General features: G+C 45.6%; 2 protein-coding genes across 2 annotated transcripts; one reads left to right on the plus strand and one right to left on the minus strand.

Annotated features, from left to right (window-relative positions):
- Positions 1-203: 203 nt before the first annotated feature.
- LOC135807155 (p21-activated protein kinase-interacting protein 1-like) lies at positions 204-1,438 on the minus strand. Its single transcript, XM_065321185.1, has one exon. It carries the CDS (start codon positions 1,322-1,324, stop codon positions 407-409), a length of 918 nt encoding a protein of 305 aa, XP_065177257.1. The 5' UTR covers positions 1,325-1,438; the 3' UTR covers positions 204-406.
- Positions 1,439-3,174: 1,736 nt separating this feature from the next.
- On the plus strand, positions 3,175-8,309 carry LOC135806190 (PP2C-like domain-containing protein CG9801). Its single transcript, XM_065320343.1, has 2 exons — positions 3,175-3,651; positions 6,487-8,309. The coding sequence occupies exons 1-2, from the start codon at positions 3,602-3,604 to the stop codon at positions 7,691-7,693; spliced, it is 1,257 nt and encodes a 418-aa protein (XP_065176415.1). The 5' UTR covers positions 3,175-3,601; the 3' UTR covers positions 7,694-8,309.
- The last annotated feature ends 2,138 nt before the right edge of the window (positions 8,310-10,447 follow it).

Consider the following 10,447-nt stretch of genomic DNA (forward strand, 5'->3'; position numbering starts at 1 on the left):
AGGGAAATTCGCATGCGTTTTCACCTTTTGTGCGGCAAGCAGCGATGTGCAACAAAGGTGAGAGTCACTATTATGACCTAAACCAAAACTTCGCCGTGAATCGCCATGTGCCGTAAGCCAGTGATACTGTGTCCAAGCATCAGTCCGAACGGATGCTGCTCTTCTAGACACAACACCCAACCCCACAAAGATATCAACAGAGATGCTTTGTCTGTTGTGTACATGCTTGCCTGCAAGTGAAAACGGCTGTCCTCCGGACGTTATGAATAAAAGCAAAAGAAACAAAACTGATGCCAGCATCAAAATTGTCACAGCAAATAGTCAAAGCCAGTTGATAGGAAGATACTATCTCACTGGCGAGTTGCAAGTTGAAACAACGGCTTGCTATAGCACCATGACACAGGCTTCAAAACGTAGTCATACATATCGGTCTTCCTGGTATCTCTCCAGAGGACAACTTCACGATTTTGCTTTTCTTCACATTCCAGAAGACCAGTAATCCATCAGAACAGGCCGAGATTGCAATACGCTTGCCACCAGCACGTTTCATGCACGTCACACACTTGATTCGGTTCTTGTGAGCATCCTCCGACACAGCACGCTGGGTTGCCTCCTTGTCCCCAATAGTAAACAGGATGAGCTTTCCATCCTGATGCCCTGTCAGCAGCTGATCATCGGACCACCAGGTGAGAGATGAGATTGGTGACTCACATTCCAAAGAACATTTTACCGCTACTGATGCTGTATCATATACATCCACTTTACTGCCAAAGACCAAATAGAAGCAGTTTCCATTTGGAGAGAACTTCACATCGGTGGCGGCCTTTGGCAATCTGGTTATGAACGCTTGCCGACCCGTCATCAGATTCCAAGTCATCAGCGTCCGGTCAACACCGACCGAGAGCAGAAAACGGCCCGACGGATGTACATCAAGACTAGACACTGCTCCCTTATGACCCGTCAAGGCATGCAGACAGTCCCATTGTGCACATTTCCATATGGATATGGTCCCATCAACACTGGCACAAACAAGAAATAATGTTCCTGCAGACTCATGGAATACCAACTTGTTCAGGGAGCCTTCATGATGAATCAAAGTGCCTAACTCAACGCCTTTGCGAATGTCTAGCAGACGGATTGTTTCATCATCTCCACCAGAAGCAATAAACTGAGAATGGGCCGCCACTGATAAAACATGTCCAACGTGGCACTGATTAGTAAACTTCAATTGCGTTGACAGAGACTCTCCATCCTCTGCTACAATGTTGATGCCTACCAAGCTGTTCTCGTATGTGCCAATAACGACACCACTATCACCCTCCATTTATCTTGCTTTCACAGTGATGATAGAGAGCAAAATGACTTGTCTGTGCAATCACTAGAAAATTAGTAGAAATACAGTGGTTGAATAAAATAAACATTGTACAATGCAATGACATTTTTGATTCAAAAGAATCAAAACAAAAATGTTTTATCGGCACACCTGAAAAAAATAATTTCTAACCCACGCGCAGATATCCGGATGTCATCAATCATGCCTCCATAAATTATGATATCAAGAGTACATAACTACACATGTGTAGTTATGTAACTACACATGTGTAGTTATGTACTCTTATTCTGTATTGATCTTGATGATACCAAGACTAAGGCTGCGTTTACACGACAACGCACGGCCAGTTTTCCGTTTTCAGTCCCGCATTTCTTCTTTCGTTTTCGTACGTTTACACGATCAAAGCCGATCCGAAGTGGTCTCCGTTTGTATCGTTTTCAAGCGTCTACACGAGAGCAAAGAATCCGCCAAAGTTTGTCATGTGCCAAGTGTTGCCGTGGAAGCACCAAACACACTCAAGTAATGTTTGAAAACAGGCACACGACAACACACGTCACATGACGAAAATTGTAAAAACATTTTTTTGGATTGTCGAATCCGTGTAAACGGCCGAAAACGAAACAAACGTGACGGAAAACAAGGCCAGCACACCGTTTCGACTGTTTACACACCCAAATAATTTATCCGGCACAACATTTCCGTTTTCAAATTCTTCCACCTTGGCCAGCGTTTTGGTTTTCTTCCGTTTTGGTGTACAACTTTTACGTTTTGCTCCGCGTACCGTGTAAATGAACCATGGATCCGAAAGGATTTCGTTGCGTTTTCGCCCCTAGCGTTGTCGTGTAAACGCAGCCTAAGGCTATGATCGTTTGGTCGGATCCAGATCCAGATCCAAATCTCAGATCCGTCGGATCCTTCAGAATCAACCGAACACTTTTTTGCGGACCTTGGCTGTTGCCATGTTGACGAAGTAAAAAATGGCGCTGACAGGTCACCCAAAAAAGGCACAAGTCGTACTGATCGCCCGCGTCGTACGAAAAGTCAACAAAAGTCCACTAGACGTACGACAATGAGTATAAAAATGATTTTTACCCACCATATACGCACAAAGGTCACATTTGGATCCGATGGATCCAGTCAACCCTGCTCCCGGGGCAGGGTTGCTCGGATCCAAATCCGAAGGATCTGGATCCGGATTCGACCAATCGATCATTGCAGATCCAGTGGATCCGATGGATCTGGATCTGGATCCGACCAAACGATCACGGCCTAAGGCAAGAGTACATAAACCGGTTTATGTACTCTTGATGATACCAAGAGTAGTTGATGATATCAAGAGGGGTTTAATATGTAGATCTACACTTGATGATATCGTCATATCGATCCACACCATGCATGTACCATGAGTCGAGTCGTAAATATTTTACGACTCCCTGGTACATAATTATAATGTACGTGTAGGTCAGGGAGTCGTCATCGTCGACGTCAGAACAAGACCCAATCAGCAGATCGATCATCATGCAGTAGCAGGGAGTAGTACAATACAAAAGTACCGGTATTGTCCCTGCTCAGTAGACTACACATGACCAGGCTGCTGTACTGTATTTACTTTTTTTTTTTTTTTTTTTTTCTGGCACCTATGAATTCAGGGTACTGTATTTACTACTCCCCTGAATCATGTGAATAGAAAGCCTGATCATGACCATGCATGATGACTGGACTGTGCACTGCTCAGTCGAGTCGCTGAACCGATCATGCTTTCCCCGCAGATCGGGATCGAGAGGACACATAAAAAGCCCCGGCGCTGCCGGTGATCATCACGGAGATCGATACAGTACAGAATGGTCTTCACTCTCTTTTTGCCATTTTGGGCAGTCGATTCCTGAGCTGAGGTTATACTACTCATCATAATCTTATCCTGAAAATGCATGCACTTCAGTTTTAGTTTGGACAGCACGATGTTCTCATGTTCACGAGGACAAGTACTGGTGATTTGAGGACGAATTGATTACCCCCCGGCCCGGCTCGCCGGATTGTTTTGAGGTGCTTCAGTGAAATAAATATCTAACGTGGAAGTCAATCTCCGTATAGAAAAGTCATGCAGTAAATTGAGTAGGCGTCTGTTTGTACAAAGCAAGGCGTCCAAACGGCTTGGATTTGGCTGTCTACTATTCTGATGGCTTGTCGATCCGCGAGTCTGCTGTGTGGTTCCTGAACGTGTATGAGAACAATTTGGTATTGCTGAATCTCATCCATAGCTTGTTGATCATGGCTGAGGGAGTCTCCAGTGGCGTTGCCTATTTCACCAAAGTGATACGGTACGTTCTAGCTTAGTGGATTGTACAAGTCCTTGTACGTTGTAAATGGTCGATTCATGGACTATTACATAAATTAATAATAATTATGTGTCGTGACTGCTCCTATAATCTCTGCACGCGAACCAGAAACTCTTATTGCCCGCTGGCCAATGCAAACTCAACAAAAATATTTCCCCAGAATGAGTAAAGCGTTTAGGCTTTTGCAATTTGCTGAACTGGGTCTACAGCTAGCTTGCCATGTTCTTGTTCCAGAATCCAGATTTCGGTACAAACTTTCTATCGTATACCGTAGTTTACAATCGAACTATAGGTCGTGTAGATCGTATCAGTGAGTAATAAGGCTGAAGGATGAGGTGTTTGTTCTGGCAGAAGAAATCTGTTGGTCCCAATTGTGCATACTTCAAGTATCTCCTCCTTTGTGGGCCAAAATGCATGATTGCACGCACTGACGCTGTGTACTGAGGTGAGACGTCAGTGTTTCCCCACTGTCCTGGACAGGCCGGAGTGCTGTGCAGCATAGTCATGATACTCTGGTGTCTGCATGACACACACACACATATGGCACAGTGCATCCATTTCCTGTTACTGCAGTTGCAGTGCAAGCAAGAGTTCATAGCCAAGAGTACGCAACTGTAATTGTGCGTCAGTGCGCGCGGCGATGCCTTCATTGCGTCACTTGCCTGCATCACGCCATAATTATACTCGTGCAGTAGAATCCACAATCTCTCGTACCAGCACACCCGTTTTTACTTCATTTGTTTCAGTACCGACGAGAACTCTAAAGTTTGATTGCAAAAACTTGCCTTCACAACTGCTGCACGAATCTTGCCCGAATTTGGTTTCAAGCACAGGGAGAGGGTGGTGTTTGATTTCCATAGTGCTCGAATGTTGCTGCATGATGTAATTAAAAGGCAGCGCATCACACATCCGACCCTTAGAAGAGGGATAGCAGTTTCGTACTCTTTTTGGTTGTAGACTCATGGCATCAGTACATGCCTGTACAGTCAGACCTCGCTTATTCGGTCCTCTTTTATCCGGATCCCTCGCCATCCGGAAGAAAATCGATGGTTACCGATTTACAGCATATGTCGTGTACACATACAGTATGTGTGTTCGATTATCCGGTTCCCTCGCCTATCCGGATATTTTTTTTGTGGAAAACGGATGTGTGCGGTTAAGCGAGGTGTGACTGTACTGGCAAGTGGTAATACAATTGATGTAATGTAATGATGCACTTCTCAATATTCGTACAGCTAGCTGTTTCGACCTTGCTGGTGCCATCAGCGAAGCGCAAAGTCACTGGCTCAGACCGATTGCGATGAAGTCTCGTAAACAACAAAGCATGTTTTAAACCAGCTCAAAGCATCAAAGTCAGAGTGCTCTAACTGTGAGAAACACAGTGAGCTTTGCACGAGGCACATCTGAATAGTTTGTGTTTCTGGCTATTCTCTTCAGCCTTCAGCCTTGACGTTACCGAACACGGCACTGCCTGGTCACCCCATGCTTTGGGAATAGTAGTTCTCGCTTCTATCCGAAAGGGGCTTGTATTCTTTCAAATGGTCTTTGTACAGGGGCTTCTAATCGAGTGAGTACGGTAGCACAGTGCATACATAATATTATACTGACGACTAGTATTGGCATTCAACGACCTGACATTTAGTATTATCTTGAATGCGCTAACCAACAGCCTACCCATTTGGAGGTTCTTGGTTATGAAGACAGTAAAAGTGGGGAGGCTTCCTGCAGTTTCATCAACAGTTAAGTAGTCAGGTTGTGAACCTGATGAAGGCAATTTGCCTTCATCAGAACTGTTGCAGTGTTAATGGAAGAGAGCGTGTGGGCTCTACTACTTAACTTGGTTAAGAAGAAATGTTGAAGAAGGGAAAGGGATCAAGACGAAACCTGTCTAAGCTGACCGGTCAAGACTTTACATGACATTGTGGTCCCCGTGCAGATGATCTTCGATAATAGGGCACCACCAAAGAGCATTCTGTATACATACGGGGTACCCCACTAACAAGATGTGAACTTTCTCACAGTCAGAGAGGGAGAAGCAGAAGTTGCCGGAAACTAAAGCATCAATACACGGCGGAGAATGGCAATAACAAAGGTGTGGGTGAAGAATGTGAGAAATGCAGGAAAAAATGAAATGTGTGACTGCACCGGCTTTTGTGTGATCATCTTGTAACGTAGGGGGAGTATGTGCAAAGTCAAATGGTGCTATTGCTGGTCACTGTGTACATGTATTGGCTGGAGAACAGTGCACACTTTGAATGTAACATGTTTGGGCCCAAGGTCTACAGTGTCTGCTCTAGGATTGTAGGACAGCCGGGGACACGTGTACCTGGCGCAACCATTTCAACCGGGTCGGAGCCGGGTACACATGTACCTGGCGCTGTCTCACCAGCCGAGTCACATGCTATAGGCCATTCACACGGCGGGCAAACTAATCAGGACTTACTTGGTTGGTTGGTTTATTTTAATTCGGACAATAAACGGGAACTAGGCCCAATGATATAAAGGCGAATGGATAAGCCTCATTTAGAAAAGAGAGGACAGGAATTAGAAAATTACGAAAGAAGAAGAAGTAGCTGACACATACAAGCCATGTAGTCAGTCCTTTCAAAGTTCGAAAGTGTAAAGTACCAACCGGGTCACAGGTGACCCGGTACTATATTTTCAACCGGGTCCAAGCGCCGCCCAAGCGGGTGGATTACCCGGCTCACCCGGCGCTGGAGCAGACACTGGTCTAGATGGTGCACAATTTTTGATAGCTGACCGTACTAGCGACATTTCCTCGAGCCTCCTTTCTGTGTCTTGTGTCTTGTGTTGTAGGGATGTTGTTGCGAACGTATCCAAGAAAGTCCCAATGTCTCGTGACCAGGTCACAGCGGGAAAGAGTCCAAAGGACTTTCCCGCATATCGGGTGGTACCTCTGGAGCAAGTCACATGTCGCTTCTCAGGACCCGGCCCAGGTGCTGCCGGTGTGCACACGAAGACTGAAGGCGAACCGTCATGCAATGTGTGTTGCACGTCGTGGGATGAGCGGCACGAGAGAGCTGATGGTGTGGCACTATCGCTGTATGATCAGTCGAAAGATGAGCACCAACGCAGCACAGGTGAGCCTGTAGCCGATGTCTTTGGTATTGTCAGCTACCGTAACGGTGCTTTGCTGTCTGTGGCTGATGGTGTGAACTGGGGCGAGAAGCCGCGCCTTGCTGCACGCTGTGCCATCCATGGTTCGCTTTCGTATCTTGAAGAGAATCTCAAGAATGCCACGACGACGCAGCAGATCATAGCGTGTCTTCTCAAGTCTTTCGACAACGCACAGACGCTGATCATAAAGCAGAATGCGACACTGACGACTCTGGTGACGTGCTGTGTTTGCCAAATCGCCGATGGCCGGTGGGTAGTGTGTGCAGTGAATGTTGGTGATTCTTTCGCGTACATCTATTCCGTTCCGAACGGCACTGTGAGAGAAGTCACCGTGTACTCCCACCAAGGCCCAAGAGATATGAGACTGGCTGGCGGAACTCTTGGACCATTTGACGGCTATAGCCCTGATCTGGCCAATCTGACTTGTTCGTTTACGTTTGTCGAGCCCGATGAGATTCTGTTTGCTCTAAGTGATGGTGTGTATGACAACTTTGACCCTGTTGTCCTGCGCATGGCCACTGGGCCTCCCCAGCCTTCGGTGGAGGGCTTACCTCACCTCTCACAGTCTGAGCGCGATGAGGATGGGCTGAGACGTATGGGGCGCATATTGCAGGAAGAAATGCCGTCAGGCCGTGTGCAGACAGCATCCGACGTCACTATGGCCCTGCTCAGGCATGTGGTAGGTCTGACGGAGGCCAAGCGCCGCTGTTTCGAGGAGCTCATTGGCAGTCATCACTCGGATATCAAAAGCCGGTCTCAGCAGCTCCCTGGCAAGTTGGATCATGCAACTGTGGCAGCAGTGCAGATTGGAGCATTCCCTGTTGATCCGTCCGAAGAACAAAAGCACAAATGTGAAACCCTGGCACTAGAGCTAGGCAACCTATAAATATGCAACACGAGTGCAGACACCTTTCCTCTAGGCTACATGTGAACTTGCTCTTCATGTTCTTGCCGGTCTCCTATTTTTGACTAGTGGTTTGCAGCTGACCTGTACATAACCTTTTCCAATCTCAGTTTCCCCATTATCTTAAGCCGTGTTAGGCACACCTAACCGTTCGCGATTGAATATATTCAAAATCCGCGACCGTTCCCCCAAACCCAGCCCCGGGCCATTTCCCTTCATTACTCAGAGAATCTATTTACCGCTAACACTGCATTCTGCTTTTTCTTGTGCACTACTTCGATAACTGTGTATGGAGCTTTATTTTTGTAACCATCTAGAGGCTATGTGGACAGTTTTTATCTTTGTCTTTTATTATTCTACTTTTATACTAGGCCTTGTTGCTTTCTTACTGGTATTTGCGATTTTATCAATCAATTATCTTTCCCTTTTTTTGGCTTTAATTGCGAATACTCGGCTAACCTCTGCAACGATTTATTCTCATAGGATGATGAAAACGACTATTGTTATTTGTGTGGTTGGTCAGTCCGCATTCCGAAATAGCTTTTTGCTGTTGCTGTGCCATAACATGACGTGCTGTGTGTGTGTGTGTGTGTTTGTGTGTGAAAAAAAATAGGGATTCACTGGCCAGAAAAAGTCACTTCAAACAGCTGTGTGGTGGATACCAGGCTAAACATAGTGGCGGTCAATTCATCAGCCTTGCAAGCTGTTGAATGGTGTAATCCCAGCACAAGTTGCTATGTCTAACATAGCTGTTCGCTATCATCACTTCCGCGATGGGCATGTCTGAGGTGTCTGTGTGTTAGGCCCAGACAGATTCTGCTCCGCTCGCCTCGATATTTTGCCGCAAAACGTTGCTGCGAAATCTTCGATATTTTGCCGAGCTTGGCTGAAGAATCTCGTTATTTTGCTCCATTTTGCTCCGGAAAAAACGTGTATATATCCACTTCCCGTACAATGTTTCATAAAAATCGCAGGGTCGGTTTCTCAACACGGGTTTCCATGCACGTGTCCCTGAGTTCTTAAAAATCATGCGGATCCACTGTGAATCCCAGTGATATTTCGCTGACATGGTCTCGTCCTGGGCAGTGTATCGTGCTGAACGGGTAAGAAATAAGGAAATCCAAGGATCAGGCATCGATTTTACCCAACATCTTGATATTTTGCTCCGGTTTTGCCGGCAATTTCCGCTCTTTCAATTCTTCGATATTTTGCCGAGAGAATTGCCGGCAGGATCTATCTGGGCCTAGTGTGTGTGTGTGTGTGTGTATGCGTGTGCGTGTGTGTGTGCCAGCTTGTTCGGTTAATGGGTGGACATATGCCAGATACTTGTACTAGCTCAGTCTCAGCTACTTGTAGTCTTGGAAGTCCGTACTTTCTATCTGATTATAGCTGTTGAAAGCACATGCGATACAGGCTATGTAAGGTATATACTGTAGTAGTCATACTGGTCGAAGTTTAAAAATAAATAAAAAGGTATCATGCTTTCGACTTGATCTCTGGTCAGGTTTGTCTGTTTCTCAGACGTAAACTAGTACAAGCAAGAGTGCAGATAAGCTCCCAGCTTATTTCTAGACCTAGGCTAGTAACCTGATTATGGAATTTTTTTTCAAAGGGCCTTAATTTTTCACTCCTCATATCAGTGCAGGTCAGTTTCCTTACCCTTGGCCTTGGTACAGACCAGGAAAGTAAGGAAACCATCATAGCGAACTTCAAGCTGTATAGATCTACCATGCCCGTGGCTATGGCAACTAAAGCCGAACCTCGCGAAAACTGAGGCAATGCACATTTCCCCTTCCCCTCCCGCTCAACCACTGCATTTTTCCGGTGATCTTACCCCCATCCTTATTGTGGACCAGCACAAGCACCTTGGGGTTATCATAGGCAGCCAGCTCTCCTGGAGCCAACAAGTCAGTTATGTATGCAAGCGAGCCAGCTCTGCTGTAGCTATTCTACAGCCTCACTGTCAATATTTACCTGATCGTTGCAGACAATTATTTTTTAGGGCCTATATCTTACCCATATTTGACTATTGTGATACTGCTTGGTGTGGCCTGTCAAAATGGCTTCTTCAAAAGCTAGAAGTACATCAGTGCTTACTCTTAAAGTAAACCTCGTGTTATTTTCGACTCTTGATTCCTCCTTGTCTTTTACTTTTTTCTTTTTCACTGTTTTGGAAGTTTGCCGTGGTTGGCTATCACCATCACCCTTCGTTTCACATTCATTTGTCATTGGCAGTCGTTTGACGAGCCAGCACATGTTGAATAAATACAAATGCAAATGCCAGGCATGGGCAGGGCTTGTAGCGGTATTGTTACCGGTATGCTTGCTTGCTATTATGTATCTATATTGTATGATACGTATAGATTATAGACCGGTTAGGAGGTCTATACAGGATATATAGACCGAGTAAAAGACTGAGGTCCCCCGAGGTCTTTTACGAGGTCTATATATCCTGTATAGACCAACTATGAGGTCTATAATCTATTTATCGTGTTCTCCACGCAATAGTTTCTTTTCATATACGACATATCCTTGTAATTCTAGTATTATACTATAGCCTATACCGCATTGTACTGCATTGAAAGTCAAGATCATTGTTTAAACTAGGTTCAGCATCGGTAGCACAGTGGCTGGGTGGTAAGGAAGAGTGATTGAGATTCACAAGGTTGTGGGTTCAAATCCCATCTTGTGTATTTCTGCTTTCTTCAAAAAATTCTTTTTCTAAGTTGGAGAGAA

This window comes from Sycon ciliatum, chromosome 1 (genome assembly GCF_964019385.1).
Source record: "Sycon ciliatum chromosome 1, ocSycCili1.1, whole genome shotgun sequence".
NCBI lineage: Eukaryota > Metazoa > Porifera > Calcarea > Leucosolenida > Sycettidae > Sycon > Sycon ciliatum.

Excerpts from the sequence above, each read along its gene's own strand:
- LOC135807155 (XM_065321185.1), bottom strand. The coding sequence starts at position 1,324 with ATGGAGGGTGATAGTGGTGTCGTTATTGGCACATACGAGAACAGCTTG.
- LOC135806190 (XM_065320343.1), top strand. The coding sequence starts at position 3,602 with ATGGCTGAGGGAGTCTCCAGTGGCGTTGCCTATTTCACCAAAGTGATA. Across the intron at positions 3,652-6,486 it reads TATTTCACCAAAGTGATACG|GGATGTTGTTGCGAACGTAT; the intron begins GTACGTTCTAGC and ends CTTGTGTTGTAG.